The sequence below is a fragment of the Colius striatus genome, chromosome 4 (assembly GCF_028858725.1).
Source record: "Colius striatus isolate bColStr4 chromosome 4, bColStr4.1.hap1, whole genome shotgun sequence".
Taxonomy (NCBI): Eukaryota; Metazoa; Chordata; class Aves; order Coliiformes; family Coliidae; genus Colius; species Colius striatus.
Window position 1 is genome coordinate 22,416,229 of NC_084762.1, and position 25,580 is coordinate 22,441,808.

Sequence of the window (25,580 nt, forward strand, 5' to 3'; positions counted from 1 at the left end):
AACAAAACAAAACAAACCCCCTCCACCTCTTATTTGTTTTGATTAATCCTTTTTGTCTCTTTGTTTATTAAAAAAAAGGAGGGGAGAGATCTGTGAATTATTTATTGATAGCAGGTAAAAATACAGTGCTTGTGAATGTAAATGCTGTTAAAGAAAACTAACCAACCAAAAACCCTGAAGAGTCCAAAACCTCTTACTTTTTTTTTTTTAAAAACTAAGAACATTTACTTTTTTAAAAGTAGATTTAAGAGTTAAACAAAAAAGAATCTAAGTTTGTGAGCTGCAACTAGTAGGAATGGGTTCTTCAGCTTGAAAAATGGTAGTATGGCACGAGCTCCCCTGCCATTCAGCTGCTCTTTTCAAGCAGTGCTGCTAGAGATTACACCACAGTCTGAAAAGGCCAAAGGCTTGGACGGTTTAGAGCTTGAGAGAGAATAAACAGCATTGTTTTTTCACCCCCCTACTATCACTTTTCCTTTTAAACTGTTATCACTTTTCCTTTTAAACTGTTATCACCTTCAAGGCATTTTTGCCTCTCACGTTAGGTATAATCCATACCTCTGGATGCAGCTGGACTGAAAAATCATACTAAAGAGGCTACTTTCCTTTCAAACAGTTATTTTGGGGGAAAATCTATTCTGCTACTTTATAAATCACTGATTTTCTCCCAGTCTTCCTTCAAACTGATCTTGATAAACTGCCCTTGGAAGTTTCAGAATTAAATTGCATTGAGGTATGTTACTCTCCCAAGAGTATAAAAGTGTGATAAGGAAATAAAAAATAATCAGAAAGCAAAAAAAATAAAGCTCCTACACACACCAGAGAAAAAAACTTATCTTATTAAGTTGATGATGTTGCAGTTTTGCAATGAGGTGCTGATATTGATATAGGTCTGTAATACAAATCTGTTTAACTAATATTTTTTGTGCCATGTGTGACCCTTCATGTGAGTTTTATGCTGTGGAGCTGGATGAATATGGAGAGTCTCAAAATACTATGTTCCTTGTATGCTGATATAAAATATATTGATAGTAAGAAGTTTTATAAATACATAAATGAGAAACAAGGACTCAAATTTTGTGAGTGTTCAAGAAAAATGAATGAGTAAAATTACTGAATGCCGACAGTACACTTATTTTCAAAATAGATATGTAATTTCCACCCACTCTTCTGCATTTTTGGAATTAATTCCCATCTGCACATCATGCTGAAATGTTTAAACAATGTCTCTTAAGCTGTTCAAATTGTATTTTCATTCACTAACTGTAAGGTAAGGTGCTGTCTTTTATGTGAATTTAAACCATGCCACAATATTTTATGTTAAATGGCTAGCAGAGGCTGGGTAAACACCTAGGAAAATACTAAAAAACATTGGAGCTGGTCCTTGGCAAGCTTCTCAGTCATTTTTGGACTTGGAAGAACTCAAAGCTACTTGAATCTTTCTCCTCTGCCTAGGAAGTTGGGTATCTGTCTGCCACTGTTCAGCCCTGTTCTGTTCTCTGTTCTGTTCAGCCCTACTGCTTTTATTTCAAGGACCTGCCTGGCAGACGTCTATCTGATAATAAACTAAGTCCAGTTTCATCCTTGTAAGAAACACTAGCTTAATCACAGCGGTGTGTTTCTCTCTTTTAATCCACATCCTGGCTTCCAATATCATAGCATTTCAAATGGAAAGCAAATAGTAACTTAGCTTAAGCAGGAGTCTTGGTGCCAAAAACCACCATAAAAATAACTGAAACAAATAGAAAATACAAAACTTAAAAGCCACGGAACATAGTCTGTGACTTAACTAAATCTTAATAACTTACCTGTATCAGATTTGCAGAGCTACTGATGAGCAGAGTAAGAAATATAGGCTTTTTTAATTTGTGGTTTTACCTGTTTATGTGGGAAAAACTCATCAAGTGTAGTTTTTCCAATTGAGATTTTTAAATTCAAAGCTGATGCCATGTACTGTTTTCTTTGATACTTATTACAGCAAGTAGTTATTCATCCAATTTCATGTAATTTTAATTGATATAATAATGCCACATAATGTGTTATTTAGTAATGTTAAAGAAAGAAAATAGAGAAGACCTACTTATGTTACAAAACCAGTAAGCTTGTTCCAACGAGTGTTATAAGCACAGGGAAAAATTGTGCTCTATACCTCTTTCAGTATCATTCAGAGACTCTCTCTATGGCTTTTCCTCTAGTGACAGGCACAGCATTCCTGGAACAACAGTGACCAACCATTTATGTTTGCTCTTTGGGCCAAAGAGAAATCCTACCTGTGTTTATGTAAAACTTTATCATCAATAAAGATAAAGAAGATTATTTAATCTATTCAGAAATAGCGTTCCTAAACATACAAAGCAGAGTGAAGGCTAAAAACAATAAAAAGGCATTTATTCATGCATCAGTTCAATTGTAATCTCAGTCTTTCTCTGTAACCGTTGCTTTTTACCTTTTCTCCTGGTGATTTCCAGTGGTAGATTATTGGGACCCCTATGTGATCTCTCAACTCCTAGATCTTTCTTGCTCAATAGAACTTGCTGGTTCTGAGCAGTCTTCTAGTTTCTCACTTGTCTGTCTGCCTGTTTCTAGACTAGAAAGTCTTCAATATTTTTCAGTAGGGTTCCTGATCCAGGGCTTAGCCTTGAAAAAGATAAATCATTCTTTGTCTGATTGGAGTTTGATAAGGGATATTTTCCAATAAGCATCCCCTTTTATTTTTAATACAGAGTCTCTGTCTATGACTGTTATTCAATGCTTGATCTTATTTTTTCACCTGTTTTATCATGGACAAACACTTTGTCCTACATACTATATTCATAAAAGAAGGTTTCTGAAAATTGGGAAGTTCAGCTTAAACTCAAACACAAGGCCTTCAGGGTAGGAAAGAGACTATTGGAAGCTGGAGAGAAGTAGTTGATAGGAAGGTTCAAAACTAGGTAAAGGCTACAAGCTGATAATTTTTGAGGATAGATGAGAATTTTGTTGATGACCAAAAAAAAAGCGAATTCTGTCCAATCTTAGTGGCTGTTGTAGCCAAAGTAAGGGAACCTGGAATTGTTTAATTGTTTAATCTCAACATTTCTTGAATGAAGCACAGTGAGTTTTTCTTCTGGAATACTTTGGTTTTGAATAGAATTATTTATAGGAAGAAGGAAAAAAGATGTAGAAACTCGGACATAGAATGGTCTAAAGATTTTGAATTAAACTTTCAGTTGATACTAAATTATTTAGAAGAATGAACTGGATCTGTGTATTTTCTTTGTCAGATAAATTGAAATATCGATTGTTTTTAGAGCTCTGTCTAGGACCTTGTCTTGCTTGCTTTTGCAACATTGGGCTGGCAAGTAGAAATGATTTGATCAGAACAGGGAGCACTGAAGGGAGGTCATTGACAGGCTTTAGATAGACATTGGTAGACATAGATAGCTGTAAGCTTCAGGTAAAAATTGGTGTGCACAGCTGTGGCTAGATTGGCTCATAAATTTTAGCTGGATATAAAAAACCTCTGAAACTATTGAAGATTTGAATTTATAATTCTGCAAATGCTAACTTCTATTTCTCTATGACATTGTTTAGGCGCTTATTCCCTCTACTTTTTGAGATTGCAATTTGAGGATATTTTGATCTTCAAAATGTGCATCAGACCGAAATCCTTTTCCTTTTTTAGTTTACCTTGGTGAGTACTTTGAAAGGTGGGATGTCATTTTCATTATTTCTTGTGAGAAGTTCAAAGCTCTGACTTTGGCATCTACATCACAAATAAAGTCCCTGCTTCAGGCAGAATGTTACTTCTGCCTGACAGGTCCGTAGCTAGTTCTATTAGACAGTGAACCTATTTGTAATATGGAACAAGGACAAGGCACTGCAAAGGCTTAAACAGAAACAACACAGTAATGTGATTCCTGGACTAGTGCCATGTAAGTGGAAGCAGGTGGCAATCAATCAATCAATGCAATCACTGCAGTGCCAAGATACTTGAGCACTGCATAAAAGTGAATACCAAAACCCAAAGCCTCTGTTACTGAATTGATATAATGCTTTTGCTTTTGTTTTGCTTTTTGAAATAAATCAGTGTACCTGGATTTTGACTGTAGATCAGCTAAAAGTATGTGTGATGAGTAGAAATGGATGTGTATGGCTGAGCAAGGAGCTCCTAATTGAACTTGGAAGACATAAAAATGAATTCTACAAAAGGTGAAAGAAGGGGCAGGGGACCCAGGAAGAGTGTAGGGTAGCTGTGATCTTGTAGGGATAGACTTAGGAAGGGCAAAGCTGACCTTGAGTCAAAGCTGGGAAGAGACATGAAGAACAATAAAAGATTCTACAAGTACCTCAGCAGCAAAAGCGAGACTGGGGCAAATGTTGACCTGCTGCTGAATGGGTCAGGGAAACTGGTAACAAATGGCATGGAAAAGGCCAAGGTACTCAGTTTTGCCTTTATGTCAGGTTCTGCCAGTAAGACCAACTTTTAGGAATCTCTGGCCCCTGAGACACATGGGAAAGTCTTATCTCTTCTTTCAGTCCTCTTTTATTACTGCCTGTGTGGAGCAGTATCCAAGATATCTCACTCTTAGTCTGCTTCCTTCCCCCTGTTGCAAACATCAGCCACTTCAACAAGATCTAAAAGTCAGCAGTGGATGTATATTACATTTCACTGACTTCTCCTAGAAGGGGTGTCAAACTAAAAAAGGCCAGTGCAGATAGCAAGAATGTGTTTACTGCACAAGTGCCAGCATGAACACAGAGAGCAGCCAGGCAACAAGAAAACAGGACTTTCATTTATCAGACAGAATGCAGAATAATCTCTTCAAGACATTGTTCCTGCTTCTTTGAACTAGAGAAAGCAATTCAAAAAAGGAAATGTGCAGAATATACAAAAATTTTGCACAAGGGAAATTTCTGTAGTGTTAACAAATCAGATGTGAGGAGTACATAGGTAGAAAGACAAATTCAGATTGAAGTGACATGATTATGAGCTCTGATTTGTAACCTGCCTAGAACAGAACAAATTGTAAGTCATTGTAAAAGTGCTTCCAGTCTAAAATAAATAACATATGAGTGAAGAGGAGGGAGTGTGTGCTGCTAGAACCTCTTATAATAAGAATAGAACATTTTGGATGTAGTCCAGACTTAACACAGGATTTACATTATTGAATTACAGAATCACAGAGTCACAGAATGGTAGGGGTTGGAATAGACCTCTAAAGATCTTGGAGTCCAACCCCCCTGCTCAAGCAGGTTCACCCAGATCAGGTCACACAGGAACGTGTCCAGACAGATTTTGAAAACCTGTGGAGAACGAGACTCCACACCCTCCCTGGGCAGCCTGTGCCAGGGCTCACACACCCTCACAGTAAAGTAGTATTTCCTTATGTTTAAGTCAAACTTTTTCTCTTCCAGCTTTTGTCCATCACCCCTTGTTCTGTCACCTGAGACAACAGAAAAAAAGTGCCACCACATCCATGACCAACACCTTTTAAATACTTGTGTTAATGAGAACCTCCCTTAGCCTTCTCCAGACTAAACACTCCCAGCTCTTACAGCCTTTAGTCATAAGGCAGATGTTCCACTCCCCTGATCATCTTGGTGGCTCTGTTCTGGACTGTCTCTAGAAGTTCCCTGTTACTCTTGAGCTGAGGAGCCCAGAACTGGACACAGGACTCCAGATGAAGCCTCACCATGAGAGAGAGAGCAGAACCTCTCCGACTTGATGGCCACGCTCTTCTTGATGCATTCCAAAATGCCATTGGCCTTCTTGGCCATGAGGGCACATTGCTGGCTCATGTTTAGTTTATCACCCAGGACTCCCAGGTCTCTCTCTGCAGAGCTGCTCTCCAGCAGGTCACTCCCAGCCTGTACTGGGTTGTTCCTCCCCAGATGCAGGACTCTGCACTTGCCCTTGTTTTACCTCATGAGGTTCTTCTCTGCTCAACTCTCAAGCCATCTGAGATCTTGCTGAATGACAGCACAGCCTTCTGGTGAATCAGCCACTTATTCATCCTTTTTTTTTCTGCATCACCTGAGAATATGTTCAGAATTTATGAGTTCTAACAGATTTCTGTACATCTTAGTTGGTGAATTCCTCCACTCATAAATTGACCATATACCTACTCCAACTACATTTTAACCTCTTCTTTATCCATGAAAGAGCCTTCTCTCTTATTATCTGGTTGCATACTTTCTTGAAGATCCTTTGGAAAGAGAATTTGCCCAGTGTCTGTTGGAAATCCAAACAGAATGTATCATCTGGATATTCTTTATTCATACTCTGTCCATGTCTGTATCTAATTTTAGTCAAGGTTTTATAGATTATTAGATTCTAGGTGCAGGACTTGGCCTTTGTTGAACTTAATGAAGCATCTGTCAGCTTATTTCTCCAGTCTGTTGAGGTGACTGAAAAAAACAGCCCTGCACTCCCACATACTGATGCCTCATTTTCTCTGCTTTTCTATAATTTATAAACCTACTGAGAGTGCACTCTGTCCTATCATCTAGGCTGTTAAGAAAGACATTAAATAGTATTGGCCCAAATATCAGTCTTCAACTGATAGCAACCCTTTAAGCCCAACTATTGAGATATCGACTGGATTAATAGATGATAACACAAGTGAAAAACTATCTGAATTGTCAGGTTTTATCTAGAAATTTTCATTAATATATTTCTGAAATCTCCTGGTCTGCTTACATCCAGCAGACAAAGCAGTTAAATTCATGTATCAGGGCTTGCATCTTTGTTCACTGTCTTTATTATTTATTATATAGTTTTTGATAATTTGCTTGATACAGATAACAGAGCGGTGAGTTTCATAGGTCTTCCTGGAGCCCATTTTTAAAAATAGATATTTCATTTGCTGTCTTCCAAATTGCTTTGGTACCAAAGCAATTGTAAGCTAAAGATCTTACCCTAGTTAATAGTTCAGCACTTTCATCTCTGAATTCCTTTAATATTCTTGTGTAAATAACCATTCTGAATATCTATTGCTTTAAATTTTATCTGAATTCTGTAACCTCTTGGAACAGCACTGTGATTTGAGACAGTTTTTGATAAGCATTCCCTTGTTTTGGGATGAGAAGTTCCTTGAGCTCTTTCATGATGAACTTGGACAGGGGGTAAATACATTTTTTTGTTGTAGCTTTATCTTCCTAATCACTTTTTTTTGGTGATTTACTGCTTCTGTGAACTGTCAAGCTTCTGCTTTTAGTGTGTTTGAAGAAGGGTTTATTAATAATATTTATGGCTTTTGCAAACTGTTCTTCAAGCTCTCTTTGGTCTACATTGTTGGGTTTTTAGATTCAACCTGTCCAGGTTTTGGTGTATTTTTTTCTTTACTTTGACACTGCTTTAGTTTTCTGAAAGATGCTTTCTTCCTTTTATTAACTATCTCTGCCCTGCTGTTCCTATATGCCAAGTTTACTTTTGCCATTTAATTTATGTCTTCTTTTTGATAGGTAGTGTTCAGTTGTCCTGTGTCTTCAGTCTAGGTATTTTTGAATGCTGCCTACATTAACTCTCAGTTGCCTCAGCTCCTTTTTATAAAGCTTCTTCATACTGAAGTTCCATATTATGAAGTAGAACATACTGTAATGGATTTGTGCATTCAGTTGCTCCTGCAGTGATACCGAATCTGAGTGCTATTCCTGCATGCTACTTGGGACAAAGTCAAAAGTGCCTCATATGAAGTTACTTCCTGAAAACCTTGATTTCTGTCTAAAATTTTACACTTGCCACCAAGTTGATGCATAACATAAGCTATGAATCCCACTAAATTTGTCTCAGCTTTCCTTATGCCACACCTGTTTATCAAGTCACCATCAGAGTCACTTGCTTTTAATTTGTTTTCCTGTTCCCTTACATTAGCACAGGAAGACACTCAGCACTAGGCTTGGTCATCTGCTACCCCATCACCAGAACTTCTCTATTGGACATTAGTCTTGCAGTGTCCCTGAAGTTCGTCTTAACAGAGGCCCAAATCCCTTTATCTAATTCTTCAACAATTAAATGCTTTTACTGTGCCTCTGTAGGCGTTCCCACAGAAGTTTTCCATCTAACTCCAGCTGACAATTCTTCCAACTACAGTATGTAATTTTCTCAGGAAAAAAAAATGCCAAAAGACGTTTGCTGTATCTCCTCACTGGGGCACATAGTCTTGTGTAATGGTGAATACTCTGCCCTTTCATACATACATCATATTTACTCTTGTGTGACTGCCAGTAATATTAGCTAGTGCCTTTTCATTCAGTCCTGCTTCCACTTGCAATGTTTAGGTTGAGAAGCACACACAAAGTGTGTAATAAGGAAAGTGAAGTTAAAATTGTGTTGACTCGTGCTAAAATACGAAAGAAATTTGCTCTGTACTCCCATGTGCAGCACGTGACATCTGCCTCTTGTGCTCAGAAAGTAGATCATCCATTGAAATTTTATGCTTGTTCTGTTGTTTTAATTTATATAAGTGCATGTTTCAGTTTGGAACTGAATCCTAACAGATTTGCATTTGTGGAGAACCTACCTCCTAAAATATTAGAAACTGAAATTTTGATAAGAGATGTTTTTGTGCTGGGGACAGTGGGAGGGATTTGAAAGTATGCATTTCAAGTATGTTCAGATTGTTACGAAGTCAAAATTGTTATCTGTGCTCTGTCTTGCATCACATCTCCATTATCCCCCCAGGATTCTTGAGATACCGATCTCCCTTCATTAAAACAAGAACAACAACCAAGCGATTGAGATTCTTGCTTGGCTTATCACATTTGGAAAGCTAGCATTCCTTTGACAGTAAGACATGACAAGCTACATCCATATTAGAAAAATAACGTATGTTAGAAAATAACTTAGAGCAAGGTCATCAAACATGAGCTTGTATGTAATTTAGATTGAGTTTAAAAATATTGCATGTGCATTTCTCTGTCCATTTATGGACACAAATTTGTACTTGTTGACGCTATGACATTTGCAGTGTTACTGCAGTGGCTAGTTAAAATATGCTAATTTAGTTAGCACTTTTAGTGAGTTAATTCCACTATAGATGAGTTCACAAATATGTTTGGAAGGAAGGAATTAAATTGATGCATACAAAAATAATTCCTAATTGTCATTAATCCAGTGCAGCTGTTTGTTGGCAGTGGATTTGGGACACTGGAGTAAGAGAAGATGAAAACTAGCAAAGATTAAAGCCTTCCTCTTTGCTAACTGATCTGATAGCTTTTAATTTATATTGCTTCCAGTTTTGGTGCTTTCATATTTTGTTAATACAGCTATGCTTCAAGTGTTCACCTGCTCTAGCATTTATTTCCAACTCTAAGAGGGGGCAGTCAGTGCTCTAAAATGAAGCATATACTTTTCTCATTTTGGAGTATGACTTACTCCTTGTATAGTTTACTCATTTGCTTTATTATTCATATTATTGGTGTTACTGTTACTGTTGTTATTACTACTAGCAGCAGCAGTTTATCTTTTAAGGAATGCATGATCATGACAAGGGACTATTTTTTTTTGGTGCAGAAGAACTTATTCTGAACAATTCGGTTTCTTGCCTGAGGACGTCAACCGTTGCTATGAAGTTACTGAGATGTTATTTAATTGTCTCAGAAAAATGAGGGGGAAAAATGCAAAATACAACTCATGGACATTCATAGTTTTCATTCTGTTCAGGTTTTACTCCTCTAATATCTTTGTAAAATTTGTTCCAGTCAAGGGCAGAACTTAACAAAAAGCTACCTTCTATGTTACCTTATTTTTGCCCCAATTACTTTGTGGTTGCATTTGTGGAAGAAGAAAGATAGAAAAGTTTTATGAATAGGACAATCAAAAAAGTTTATTTTCCTTTACTCTCATTCGTGTGAATAACTTCTTTTACTCCTATTTTCCTCTCTAGCAGAAGGAAAATTTCAGTATAAACCATGGAGGTTTCAGAAAGATGTGAAGTACCAAGAGGAGATGATTTTAAAGCAGATGATTTTACTAAAGGTCTGATTAGCCCTACTGATTAGTCATAAAACTATGATGTGTGTTACTGAATCTTCATAATTTTCAGCGTAATCCAATCTATCATGTGAGAATAGGAACACACATATTTTTGGAAGAGTGCTTAAAAATAAAAGAAGATACAAAGAAATGCAAAGAATCAATGGTTTTTTTAATAGCTAAAGTGTCTGGGAGAAGAACTTTTTTTTTTTACCTGAACTGATTTCTAGCAAATGGAGAGTGTGATGAAAGACACATTGGATTTTAGGTTATTTAAGGAGGGCAGCATGCAAACTGTCGCCAAAAAAAAGTGCAGAGTTGAAGCATCAATTGACAAACATACATACAATAATTACATAACAGAATTATACAATTTCTATAGAGATATCTATACACAATGTGTCTCTATAATGTATTAAACCATGTAATAATTCCATAATCTATTAAAGTGGTATGACATTCACATTTTGGAGGGTTTTTTGGTGCTACTTTTTCTCAGTGGAGTGACAGGCCTTTGCTTTTGTGCAACTTATATTGAAATCTGACACATCTTGCTATAGTACAGATTTTGTGGGATTGACTGGAATTACGTTCTCATGGAGCTACAACTTTCAAAATAATTTTGGATTTTAAAAAAGAATCTGTAGTTCTGAATGTTGTTTGGAGCAGGGAAGAGTGTGAGGAGGAAGGAATGGCAGAGAGGAGCTGTTACGGGCTACTGCAGCCTCTTGTTCCCCATTGTACTTCACTGTTGGTGCAAGGAGGTAGAGAGGTCCAGGGTGAACGAATAAAGTTCATCTTGTGAAAATGTGGTGGTGGGGGGAAATTCTGTTATTGTTGTTATCATTATTATTGTTGTTGTTGTTGTTATTGTTGTTAATATATGATGTAGTTGTCTTTTTTTCTCACTATCCTACTCTATTTTTAATTGGGAACAAAATGAATATATGAGAAAGCAGCTGGGTGGGCATCTGGCAGCCAGGCAAGCTGCCTACATCTTAGCATGGTTTTTAAATGCATGCATACTTTTCTTTCTGTCCTGCCTTCCCTATACTTTCTCGAGTAATTAATAGATTAGAATTAACTTTACAAATATTGGTATTCAGTACTGTTGGTTGGATGAATGTTGCCATAAATTATCTGTTATCATCTCTTCACTATTTCTAAGAACATGTCTAGGGAAAAATGCGTTCTTTTAATCCATTTCAAAAGTTACATGGGCATTGTCTTTGAAAAGATCTGACAGTGAGACAGGACCTGTCTTATGTTACTGTGAAGTTCCTCTTCTTGAGAAATTGGTTATGAAGATTGTCAGTCACAGTTAACAATGCAGGTCAAAAGGATATCTCAACCCACGTTTTTAAAATTAGGATTATTCAGTTTTCTTTGCTACACAGAGCAAGTGAGATTCACTGTTGTGCCTGCCACTTTTTTTTGTGGGACAGTTTGTGTATCATAAAGCTAAAATGGAGTTATTCCTCTTTCCTTTAGCATAGATTCTGATCCTAGTTCTGCAGATAACTTTACCTAAAGCCTTAATCTCTCCTTGAAGATCCCAGGCAGTATAAGAGTCAGTGTGCTGGGAAACAGTAAAAACTTCGGGCTAAAGTGTGTTTCAAGAAAATTTATTACAGGAAGGTTTTGTTTGGTTCTGTCTGAATTCAGACCTCAAATATCTTCCCTGTGGAGGCAATAGCCTTGCTTGCATTGCAGATTCATTTTTAAATATTTGAGTTCCCTCTTCTTTAAATCTTTATTTCCTTGAAGTCCTTTTTTTTCCAAGCTCTTTCTGGTTAACTCTGGTCACTCTGTTTTCATAGTGAAAGAAACATGTCTATAGGTGCAAGCTTTACTATGAATCTTGGTCCTTCTGTGAGTTTGTATGTGTACCTTGAATGTAGGTAAGCCAACTGGGTAATTTCAGTGGGCATTGAAAAATTTCAGTGACATTTTCCTTTGTAAAAAGCCTCCACTGCAAGGAGAAGTTACAGAGTCTTCAAGGAGACTGACAGACTATGCAGAATGCCACTATTAAAATCTCATGTTATCTTTCAAAAGCGTAACAAGTCTTATTTTGTGAACTCTGTTACTTTTTGTTTCTTGAACTGTGTGAATTTTTATTTGTCTACTGTTAATACAGAGAACTTAGGTGTGCATCACACGTGTGTGGAGAAATTATAGGCAAATGTTTGTGCCATTGGATTGTTTTGAAATAAAACATATTCCTCCCTGCACTTTAAGGCACATACAAATCCAATGGTGTTTTTTAGTGTTTGGTTTGGGGGGGAGGGATTGTTGTTTTGTTTCTTTGTTTTTTAACAGAGACAAAGATTAACCTTTACTTTTTCCATCAAGAATACTAGGGAATCTTTATTTTGATATATATTACGCTTAAGATAGAAAAAGTAATTTTGAGCTTTTGGAGCTTTCTGACTTTGAAGCTTTATAGAGGGACACTCAGAATAGTCTGATCTGTTTCAAACCTATTTCACTGTTCCCAGGAAAGTAAGAGCTATAAATGAAAGGAATTCAGTCTAATTCTAAAGTTCTTTGGTATTTCAGGCATACACTAAGTGGGTTTCCTATTATAAACTACTGTACAGAAGCTCTCTTTTCTATAGTGAATATTGAGAATGTTTACAATTTCTACCCTTTATTCTATTCTTCTTAAACAAAACTCCCTTTGATTTTGGAGTGTTTTGCTGTAGTAAAAGCTCTGGGATTTGGAACACTGACTTCAAAGTACTCACTTAGCAGAAGAGGCACTGGAGAATTTTTAAGAAATAATTCCTAGTAATAAAAAAATGTTGTTACTTTGATTTATAATGCTAAATGAATATCCAATATAAATCATTGTCAAAAAGTTAAGGGCTATAACATACCCATCAGGGGACAAATTGTTAATAAGGTATAATTTGATGGGGGAAAGCTGATGGTATCTGCAAAAGGAAATAAGGGCCCCATGACTGCATAGAAGTGCCTTATTAACAGTTGCACTGGTCATGCTGTTGAATGACCTTTACTTATCATGTTTTTATAGCTACCTCCACTGAGCTTTCAGCTTCTGTGAGAAATGTACTAAACCACAATATTGTTCTTTCAACATAGCAATCAAAGGGTTTCTAAACCAAGAAAAATTGAAAAGAGGCTAGAGGAGGCAGAGAAGAACATTATACAGCTAGTTCAGAAGTAAATTGCTTCAGTTGCACTCTGTGTGAGATTGTTACTAAAATTTTTGCATGTCAGTGCAATTTAGGAGATACTTTCTCAGCACTTAAGAGCTCCAAATCTGAAGGTTGAGCAGAGCTTCTTACAACTGTCCTATGTCTGCTGAAATATGAGGGAAAAAGTTGTAGACTAATTTTTAAGATACAATGATGATGTTTGGCTTAGTTTCCATCTACTTTTCCAAGATTCCTTGTCAGTGTGGAATGAGGTAAACGCCTTTATCCATAGCAGGGATATATTTTCCCTCTAAGCAGCTGTTCTATTGTCTCAAAAAAATCAGCCAATTATGATTCATTTGGATCTGAATGTTTGTCTTTTAGAAACTGGATAGAAATGATCCACTAATTTCACATAGTTAATACTAGGTTGCCAGCTCTCACTGACCTCTAATAATTAATAACTTGAATGATGTTTAACACATGAGATAAAGGTGAAAAGCTCCATGTGTCATTGACTCACTCCAGACCATTTATTTGTGTCAAAAAAAAGGAGAAATTAATTAACATTCCGTCTTTTTCATAGTGTCACCATTTTCTCAGATCTTCATGATGAAATTGTTATTTAAAGCTGCATTATATTCTTTGCTCCTGCTGCAGTTTGGAGTACATAATGTTCTCTTGAAGATTTTTTTGTATTCTGAGTAGATATTTTCTGTAGTCTTGACACTCCTGTTTGTGTTTCTAACCCTGGATTTCTGTATAATTTAATAGTGCAGCTACACTCCAGTGATTTTCCTTTATAGCTACAGGTTTAAGCTTTCCTGCTTCAATAAGCATCTTTTGGTCTTTATGTTTAATAAGAATTTTTCTCAGCCTCCTGGGTTGATTTTTTTTTCCTATCTCCACAGCTCATGATTCTATCTATGTATTGATGACAATCACTTATGTGTCTCTGTGCTTTTTATTCTTCTGCATATTTTTGTGCCTCAGATTATCTTAGTATTTGTCAAATTAAATTGAATTATTTTAAAGTAAACATAATAAAATAAAAATGACTTTGTTTCTTTCCCCAAGTGAACTGTCAGTTGTGCTGCCATCAACCCTGTTGCCAACTCTTTGCAAGTTTTGTAGTGTTACTGCGTTCCATTGTGCTCCGTCTGCTTTTTAAATGTTTTGTATATCTATGTGTTATCTTTAAATGGAAACAAGAAAACTCAAGATTGGTTTTTAAAAATACCCTTTCTGATCAATTCTGTTTACTAGAAGTATTTAGAAAATTACATGTTTCTACTGGCTTGAGGGTTGCACAGAGAGAAACCTCATGAGGTTCAACAAGGACAAGTGCAAACAGCCCCATGCACCAGTACAGGCTGGGGAATGACCTGGTGGAGAGCAGCTCTGTGGAAAGAGACCTGGGAGTTCTGCCTGACAGCAAACTAAACATGAGCCAGCAATTGCCACTAAAGCCAACGACATTCTGGGATGCATCCAGAGGAGTGTGTCCAAGGAAGGTCATGCCCCCAATCTCCTGTGCCCTTGTAATACCACATCTGGAATCTTGTGCCCTGTTCAACAGTGATAAAGAGCTTGTATACAGGGTCTAATGTACAGCTACCAAGATGATCAGGAGACTGTAACATCTTTCTTATGACTAAAGGCTAGAGAGCTAGGGCTGTTTAGACTGGAGAAGAGAAGACTAAGGGGGGAACTTATGAACACTTAAAGGGTGAGTGTTGAGAGGATGGGCTTCATCTATTTTTCTGTAGCATCCAGTGTCAGGACAAGGGGTAAGGGGCACAAGTTGGAACATGGGAAGTTCTACTTGAGGAAAAAATTCTTTCCTGTGAGGGTGAGGAAGCCCTGGCACAGGCTGCCCAGGGAGAGTGTGGAATCTCCTTCTCTTGAGGTTTTCAAAACCATCTGGATGCGTTCCTGTGCGACCTGATCTAGGTGAACCTGCTTTAGCAAGGAGATTGGACTAGATGATCTTTAGAGATCCATTCCAACCTCTACCATTCTGTGATCCTGTGAAATGAATAAAAAAGAGAAATTCAAATTATTATTAGGTTAGTATTCTGTTGCTCATGAGACATTATGCATAAAATTATATATGTACATACAGAAATACAAAGATTTCTTGGGTTTATAGTCTGTTATTCAGTATGACTTAAATGGAATTACAGACTTCATCCTCCACCGTGTCTCTCAGGTTCATAAATTTTTGTGAGCTCATACCGAGAATGTATAATTCTGCTGTCTTTGACATCCCAGGGGCAAGCTATAATGTGCCGTCTGTGAAGCTTAGAAATTATTTCAGGAAGGTTTTTGATTTGCTGAATGTCTCCTAAAGTGTCATTTCTTCTTTGACTGTCTGTGGCTGAAAGATAAGGAAGGCTGATTGCTGGGCTACTGTTTAATCTTGTATCTCATGCCACCATGACTGTCTTTCATAGCAAGTTACCATGGGGCAAGATGGCCCACGTTCCAGTGCTGCCTTCTTGCCATTTCCATATTTCTTGGTAACAGTTATCAGGAACACAGGAGGAAAATAAACTTCTGTTTCAAGGTCCAAACCAACAGTCTGTGGCATTCAGTGCCAGGGGACTATTTTTCCTCTTAGTCTGTATGAAAATACATTGAAATATATTTTCCTTCCTTTAAAAAATGAGAAATGTCAGAATTCTCTTTAAAACATTTAAAGTTTAAAACACTGTTTGTAAAAAGAAAGCAAGAAATGCTTTAAAAGTCAGTGTGCTAACAGAGATGTTAAATCGTAAAGGATTCACGGATAATTTATTCAAGACATTAAATTTATTATACATAGTATAATTTCAGAATGTACATTAAAATTATGTTTTGAAATCTCATTCCTACCTGCTGAATGGCTGCCAAGTTTGTTAATGCAAGAACACTTTCTGATTGTATCCCTTCAGCACAATCCTGCATTCAATTTTTAAATGTCCATAAAAAACTGTAAAAGCCTTGAAATGCCAGATTGGAACATTCAAAACTTTGAAAGTCACAGTGTGACAGTTATGGGTTTTATGAATAACTTACTGGAAGCAGGACTAAAAGCCTTAGTTCTAAACATAACTTCAAGGTTTGGATGCATTTTCTTCTATAAACCTGACTCTGTCAAGTACAAACCAAATTATTGGTTTGTACCATTTAGAAATCTTTGCAGAAGACAAAGAGGGGAATGCACAGGTGAATGGGTAGGTGAGTTTTGTGAAAGTTCAGTCTTGGACAATCTTGTGTCATTAAAATTAGTGGAGTAGCTCAACACTGCGAGTTTGTGAAAGTCTGAGTAAGTCTAAATTCTTCTCTAATAGGCTTAACTTTTAATTTTATCATATTAATTCTGACAATTTTCAACAAAAATTTATTTTCATAATCAATTAAATACACAATTTAAAACTCTGGCTACTTCATTAGTCGTATATAACTCTCTTCTCACTTGCTTTATTTACTTCAGGCCACTATATTTGAAAAAAAAAAGAAATCGATATCAGTTCTTTGAAGCCTTATAAAGGCTTGGTTTAAGTATGCAGTTATTTATCTATCAGGGGATCTCAGTTCTTACTGAATTCAAAACCCTGGAAAATTAGAGCATGATTTGGTGTTTGTTTTCATATATTTCACACTGCTCTCTTTATAAGACACTATAATTTTCTAACTGTGGATGAACGGTAAAAGCTGGTTATGAACAAATGAAAACATACATAATGTTATTCCCAGGAGAACTGGCTGTTACATGTGGTAATTGATGACAAGATACTGCAGTGACTGTAACCAATTAGTAAAGTTGTCCATATGGTGTTGGACTTCTTGTATGAGCTGCTGGCCTATCACTTCTTATGAAAGCTTAAGTAGGATGCCTTTAGTCCGCAGAAACCAACTTTTTCTTTTTGGTGAGACAAAGGAAAATCTCTGTTAAAGGGAGTTCCCTTTTTAATATTTTAGTCTAGTTTTTCCCACAGAGGATGATCGCTCTCTGAAGCTGACTGTTTGTCAGGAGCCTATTGATAAGATTGGCATCTCTAGCAATAATGGCTGCAAGGATGAGAGGTCATGACTCCCTCTGTGTAAAGCAAGGAAAATAGTTTCTCTGGGGTATAGAGAGGTAAAAATCTTTTCAAGTGACTTTACATATTTGCTGCAAGCAAGGATGTCATTATACCAATGCACACCTTAAAATTTCTCTAACCATAAAAATCAAACTGCCATGAACTCCATGGCTGCTAATTTGCTGCTAATGCCTTGCTGGTATACTTCTCTGTGGCTACATTCTTTCTTTGCATTTATGATCCTGACACTTTCTTTACAGCCTCTTTAAACTCAACTTTTGGACTCCAGCATACATGTTCATTGAGAGCTAATTATGCAGGCTGCAAGACACTCTCTACAAACAAGTTAGAACATTTTGAAGCCATTCCATTGCTGGACTGATGCGAACAATAAGGCACTGTTGCTCACGTTTATTGACATATTTTATTATGGTTATTGCCTTGTACCCCACCTCCCTAGTGTATTGTTTAAATACGTGATATAAGAGATGAAAGCAAGCAGGTAATGAAAAAGAAGAAAGGGAATACCATGTAGCTATTAATTATTGGATTACATTGTGTAATGAAACCATCTTTTTTAATGTTTGGGGTTTTTTTTTGCCAGTATCTAATTAGCAAAGCCATCTGTCTAAGGAGTGTTGGACCATCTGTCTGGAATACTCTTCTGTTCATTTTTTGGTTCTTGACTAATTAACTTCTCTATGAGATGTAACAATATGTTCTATTTCTACATTTCAGAGAAGTTCATATATAAAAATACATATATGTGAATATGTACCTGTTTACATGTGTATGTTATCAGTATCTGTGTAGCTGTAGGAGCATAGTTTTTCCAGGAGTTCGGCTTGTACTCGCTTACATGTGCAGCTTCCACTGTAGATGAAAGCCACGTGGTTTTTGTTGACCTGCAAATACACTAATACATATCTCACCTAACACATTCTAATTGACCAGTCTTCTCTTGACTGAAATTTCAAATTTCCTGTATGAATTTACTGATTAATATAGCCCTTTTCTAAAATTATAATTACTTAGGGGATTGATCTTTATTTTCACTTTTGTATTTTGTAATTTTCCTGGAAAATCATAGAACAATTTAGGATGGAAGGGACCTTCAGATCTCCTGCCTGGGGATGGACTTTCTTACTGCATGTTGAGCATGAAGACAACCTCTTGACAGTTATTTCTTAACTAACATTATTCACTGCTTCCATACTTTCCACGATTCTTCTAAGGTATTTGGAGAAATGAGTTTACACTGGAGCTAATGTCTTTGATTCAGTTAGTTTCCCTGCTGAAGATACAATACTTTATAACTTTTAAGCAAGACTTTTATCATCATCCAAACAGAGAAGTTACTGAAATGTATTTGTTGTTCCAAAGATTATTATTAATACCATAATTTTTAACTTCACATTAATGGGGTTTGGAACTATATTTTTCTTCTTTTTGATGACAGTGGTTTCATTATATAACTTGAGTTGGAATTATTTACTCTCTGGCTGGAGTTTGTCTCCTCTCACTACGCCTTGAAAATGCCCAGAGGAATTAAAACTGAAGTTTTTGAAGCACTTCACGAATACCAATGAAGCAAATTTTAAAACACTAATAGAGCTATTTACATTCGAGCATTTACAAAAAGATGCCTGCCATCAGTTTGAAACTTTAGTTCAGACTTAGAGTTCGGTGTTCACCAAAGCCATCTTCCTGTTCACTTTGATTGTATGTCAAATCTCTATGGAGATTTCTGGTTTGTGTATTTTCTTTTAAGTGAAGAAAACAGTATGTGGTCAAAAGTGAACTGTGACTACCTCACTGGAGTATACTAGAAAAAATTCAAGTTATACCTGTGAAATTCAGCCACATTGATTTTTCACAAAGGTAAAAATCTCACTGCAAACATTTTTCACTGTTCTACTGTCATGGTTTAGGGCCCACTGGGAACAAAGAACCGTGCAGCTGCTTGTTCACTCCTGCCCTCCTGCCAGGACAGTGAAGAGAAGAGTAACCCAGGGCCTCATAGAAATCTCGAAGGACAGGAAGGGGTCACTCACAGCATATGCTCCTGGGCAAAACAGACAAGCTTAAATTTAATTCACTGCCAGTCAAAAACATAAGAGAAAATGGCACAGAATGGGACAGTGATAAAGAGTAAAAACAGCCCTTTAAGACCCCATCATCCCTCCCTGCTTCCTGGGCTCAAACACCTGATCCCATTGTCTTTATCTTCTCTCCCCCTGAATGGCTCAGAGGGACAGGGAATGGGAGTTTCAGTCATTCCTTTCCAGATGTTTCCTGCTGTTTGTCTCAGGGCAGATGGACTCCTCACTGGCCCTCCCTGCTCCAGCACAGGGTCCCTCACACACCGGGCAGCCCTGCACAGACCTCTCTGACGTATGTTCATTCTGAGGGCTGCAGCTTCTTTTTACCTCCTGTGTGGGTCTCCTCCACAGCCCTTACCCTAGCCCATCCTGCTTGCCTCCCCACACAGTCTTTGGCCTCTCCAGACGTGGTTATCCCTCTGCTGTGGGGTCCTCCTGGAGCTGTTGGCAACTATCAGTCCCACCACTGCCCTCCATGGGTTGCAGTGGGACAGCCACTTTCTCATTGTGGGCTGCAGGGGGTCTCTGGAATACCACTCTATGTATTTGTTTGGGTTTTCAGAACTAAAACTTTAAAGTCTTAATCTTCTACTGACAAAACCCACGTAGTTATAATATACAGTAATAATATATACTTATATACTAATATAACCAGTAAACTGTTGAATATCTGAAATTCCATTTTGTGGGAAAGTCCCCCAAATTTCCTGAAAATTAGAAGAAAAATCTTAGCTATATTTAGCTTGGTGTCAGGAGGTTGGGGGATCCCTTTTTTCTGTAGTAGATAGCAATAGGACAAGGAATAATGAGATGAAGCTGTAACACAAAAAGTTCCACTTAAACATAAGAAAAAACTATTTCACTGTGAGGGAGATGGAGCTGCCCAGAGGGGTTGTGGAGTCTCCTTCCTTGGAGGTCTTCAACACCTGCCTGGACATGTTCCTGTGTGACCTGATCTAGGTGGACCTGCTTCTGCAGGGGGGTTGGACTAGATGATCTCTAAAGGTCCCTTCCAAACCCTACCATTCTATGATTCTGTATATAGAAATATTTATCCATACCTGTTCTTTTCAGTTAATTAGCAATAGAACATAAGTATGAATTACTGAACTATGTAGGAGCCTTTAGTGACCAAATTACAACAGTTTGAACTTCTCAGCTGTCTTCTGATGTCTTTGAAATATAGTTCACTTGCATCCTGCTCTATTATTGTCTCTACTAGCAGGGGGGCCCAGGACTTCAGGACTATGAGTACACTTGATTTCCAAGATGGCACTTAGCTTTGACACTACTGTGTCTGAACTTGTTTCTTGTCCAGAAAACATTACTCCTTTGGCATATGTTGTCATGAACAGGGTTTTTGCAGTTAGTTTTGTCATTTGCTTCGCCTGCAAACATATATAGTTACAGTAGTTTTTTCTATTTGAGTTTCTGTGTGTGCTGCTAACTATAGTATCCAGAAATATTACATAGAATTTTAATATTGAATATCTTTATTTAAATCGATGCATTTTTTGGATGTCAAAGAAAGAGAAGAAAGTTTATTTTCATTTATGCTAATAATGGTATTAGTGTTTTTGTTATGTGGTGTTCAAATCAATAATATGAAACATCTGAGAGGTCCAACTAGGATGTTTATCCTAACTGAAAGAACATTCTACTAAAAGCTAACAATCTCTGATTGTTTCCCACTTGACCCTTCAGAGTTAAGATTATACTGGTTTGCCATTCCTACCAGTTCTACTAAGAGCCATGTCTCTCTAGTCACATTATTTACTGTTTGATCCTTTGTTAGAAGTGTGGCAGTTAGCAAGTTTCTTTAGGGGTCCATACTTCCAGGAATGGATAGCTGGCTTTGCTACCGTTCAAATGATTGTTTTTCTTCACTTCTTTCTGCTTTTCTGAAAAGGTATGTAATTTGGGTCTCTGTGATCACATGGCAGAGAAGAGAGCAGCAAAGACTAAGATGCTGCCACATTGTACTCTCACTATGATCAGGGTTAATGAAGCTTCTGCCTGATCTGTCCTTGTATTATTATGTGCTTGGAGTTCCTAGATTTTCCAATCATGACTTGCTTGCAGAGATGCATTGTATGCTTTTCTCTGATTTTTTGGAAAGCTGGAAGAACTGTGACTTCCTGTTTTCTTTTTGAAAACTCTGCACCTGAGAAATGTATTTGATTTGTTTGATTTGTGATATTGTGTATTTTTTGTGTTTCACATCCTTCTCTTTCAAATTGTTATTTTATCGTGGACTTAGAACCAGAAAGCTAGGTATCTTCTCACTGAAAATTGATTTATTGATAAACATTTTGCCTTTAATCCAGTATTTCTGTCTTCCTACTTCCCACCGTTCATGCTTGGCATATTCTTCTCAGTTCAGTTTTGGCAAAAAACTTTCCTTCAAAATCTTTTCCTGTATTTCCACTAAATCTTTTCACTCTGACCTCCTACTGGTAACTCCTGTGTTTGTCAAGGCATTTGAATTTTTTTGTGTGTCTAGTGCCATATAACATCTAGCTTTAGGGTGTCCTAGTTAATTAAGGTCTTACATTGATCATTCAAGAAAAGTTTTTTGTACTGTGATCTCCATTATGGATGTAAATACCTTTTTGCATTAGAGTAAAAAGAGTTGAGTCATTGCTGCTCTTGTAGCTAATTCTTTCACACTGCTAGATACAGTTTGTTATAAACACTAGGGTCATTCACAAGTGGATTCTTTGAGTTCTTCCAGAAATTTTCAATGTATTCCCCAATATGCTGTAGCTGTTCACTGCAAAAGCAAATATTGTAAATGAGAAGATTTAGGGTGGAGAAGTAAAAGTTTTAGGTTTTAGAAGTTCGAGGTTTTTTTCCCTTGAAATCAAAAAGCTAATTTGTGTGCTTGTTGAAACACAAATCAAAGGGTACTGCACAGTGTACTCTGAAAAAAAAATCCCCTTTGGTTTAAATTGGCTTTCATCCTATTATTTTTATTAATTTTTGAGCCTACCTGCTATTAATATAGCCTCTATTAAGAAACAGGTACAAAGAATTACGTATATTAAGCCTGAGTGAACAGTCTTTCATTAGTACCTCATAAATAAAAATGAAAAAGCTGCAGTTTCAATAATTAAGCATCAGTGGTTAGTTTAGAAATCCCAGTTATTTCTGATAAAAGTTATAGTGCCTTGAGCCATTTTTATCTAAAGAGCACATGGATGTGCACTGTCAAGGTGAAAAAATGCAGAGCAATTTAAAATGCACTGTGACTACACAACATATACAGGCAGTCAGATAACTACGTGTACTGGCACATAAACTCCAAGCATATGAACTGCTCCACTGAACAATAGAGTTTGTAAGTCATAGCTGTTGAATGTTAAATATGGAACTAATTTGAGTTAGCTCATGCAGTGAAAGTGTAGTAATGCAGATTTAGGCATTACAGTCCTGGCATAAATGAGAGACAGCTGAAAAATGAAGATGAAGTGTTACTTTTTTTGTAGTACTCTGCTTCACTGTTGTCTTGTATGTGTGTGCTCATTGCTCCTTTCTCTGAACGGACATTTTAGGGCTTCTGCTTAGTACTGTACTCATACCTTGTGAAACTAAAACCTCCCATTTGATAGCATCAAATGTGATTGTACTTATTCCTCCTGTAGCAGTAGGTACAGTGAATCTTGTGGATGGCCAGCTTTACTTCAGATTAAGACACTGAAAAATCATCATTAGCAAAGCAAAGCTCATAAAGATTATGGATAGAATCACCCACAGCTTATCATCAGTATGCCTGAAGCATATATCTCAAGCATGGGCTTAGACAACTCTGAAGTTTGTATTTCTGTGTTCTCTACATTTCTAACTAATTCCTGTTGGTTGCAGGCAGTGGAATGGCAATGTGATGAAGCTACTAAAAGAGCCTGTTACAGTAAAGGCAAATCAAAGGTAAGCGTGAGACAGCTGTTCTGCTTTAACAAAATGTATATGCTAATAGCAGGCGTAATTCAGTGTATAAATCTCTACCTTACACATTTTTACTGTTTCCTGTTCTGAAGAGAATTGAAGGAAAGGAGTCTGGCACTAATGTATAAGCACAGGAATAAAAAAACAATTTTGTGAGTGCGGAGTGAGTGATACAGCCACCTGACTATTTTCTGAAATAGTCAAGGACTTTAATTTCCAACAATGTAATGTTTTGACTACAACATGTCATATGTAACTGGCTGTATTCTCACTTCATTTTCAGTACTGTAAATCCAGAATAACCGTGTAATTACTTTGTAAAATCTTCAATCTATTTCCCATTATATTAGATGCATTTTTAGGAACATTTATATTTCATATCCACTGGTGCTATGAAGAAAATAATCTGAACTTCACTAACAGTTTAAACACAAAACTTGATATATTTTAGTATTCAAAGCCAAATCCTTATCTGTCCAACTCTAATTTCTTTTATTCAGCACAAGTAAATGCAATGTTATGGACAGCCACTAAAGACAGCTTTCTTACTAAGTGCTGGAAAACAATATTGCTAGATACCCTGGGCCTGTCCATTTCTGTTTTAGATTAAAGAGGAAAAATGATCTCACTTCAGAAGCAGAGTTGTGTTGTATCATGAGGAGAGAAAAAGGCAGAATTACTTGAAAAAAAACAAACCAGCAAGTGTAGTGAATGTGAACTGTAAAGCTTCATTCATGGAAGATGATTATCTTTTTGGATGAACATCTTTCACTGTTGAAATGAGTTTACAGTACTGTGGAAAGGCATTAAGAATGGACGTTGCCTTCTTTGTCCTTCTCCTTTCACTTTCCTTCCATCTCAGTGTGAGAAATATGTGTGACCAGTAACTCTTAAACACTGTTAAGGTTCAGAATTTTTTAGGTGTATAGAAGGGATTAATACCTAGAGAAAAGAAATGGGTTAGACTTTACTTAAAGATTTCTAACTTCAATAGACAAACTCTGGTGACCCAAATTATGTGTGAAGGCTTTAATGGCAGAAATACCACCTAGCAAGTTTAAGACTATAGATTAGAACTTGTCAGTATGGAGAGAGAATTAACTTCTGCAACCTTGTACTTTAAGCAAATGTTTCATTTTGTAAGTTGTAATTTCTTCCTGGAAGATTTATGCTTCTCCATGTAACGTATTCTTCAAGCCTTCATCCTTACTTTTCAGATGACAATACTCTGAAGTAAGAGAGCATACTAAAGTGACAATAGAATATGTCAGGTTGTGTAGTTAAAAGTTTATGTCTCTGTTTTGCGGTGATTTTTCCAAGTTTAAAACTGTGAGAATAATATTCATCTGGTCTAAAGTCACAGTGCAATGACTATGACCTAACGTGGATGAAAAGTAATGGTAAATTTGAAACTGTAGTAGTGTACTTTTGAATATTATATTTTCAGTACTGTTTATGTTGTAAAATCCATATTCAGTTCTACAATGCAGAGGCATATGTTGCTATTGAATAATTTTGCTAGGAGAAATATTGAACACTGGTAAAATATGTTTAAGATTGGACCTTAGTGTAGTAGGTATGTGCAGATTTTAATTTATGCTCATCACATCCTTTTGAGGAAGGTGGTGATTGGAAGTTACACTGTCACTGTAAAATATTATATATACTTTTCTATTTATAACCTCCAAGATTATTTCTTGGCATTGTTATTAGTTGGATAAAGTTTTAGTGTTTCATTTGTATCGCTGGCCTCGTTCCTCACAATCTAGAAGTGAAGTACAGTCCTTTTATTTCATCACATTTGAAGATAAACCATAGAGGAAATAGTTCTTGTTACCTTAGGGCTTGTTTCATTTGATGTACAAACTGTGGCCTGAACTAAACTAGAACAGCGTCTCTACTCTCTGTATAAGGAGGAGTTATGCATGCAGATGAGGAAAGTACTTGATCTGTGGCATGCTTCTATTCATAGTTGAACCACAAAGCCTTCCCTTGACAAAACTGAGAATTATTGGTTCAGTACTAATGCACTTCAATGCAACAGTGAATTGTGCCTCTTCAGAGGAAGTCCCCTGGAGACACGATTCCAAGCTACTGTTATAAGAAAGATTGATTGATTGCTTGTTTTTGCATGAATAGATCCAGTCCAAAATGGAGGGTTACTTGGAGTTACATTTCTATAACATTTCTCAGGTTGACTTCAGGACAGAAACATGTATGACTGTAGGGAAGGGTAGGAAAGATTGGAGACAAAATAGACAGGGCCAGTCCTGGCTGTGGTGAATGTGAGACGAGGATCACAAGGATAGCTGTGGGTAAGTTATTCCTTCGAAGTCTGGTT

The 25,580-nt window shown here is 36.8% G+C and overlaps 1 protein-coding gene across 1 annotated transcript in view; it reads left to right on the forward strand.

Moving 5' to 3' along the window:
- The window catches only part of SEMA5A (semaphorin 5A), a 320,602-nt gene that overhangs the window by 144,826 nt on the left and 150,196 nt on the right, over positions 1 to 25,580 (forward strand). The window contains exon 6 of the mRNA XM_061995060.1: positions 23,159 to 23,221. Coding sequence (XP_061851044.1) covers positions 23,159 to 23,221 — 63 coding nt within the window. The remainder of the gene's footprint in view (positions 1 to 23,158; positions 23,222 to 25,580) is intronic.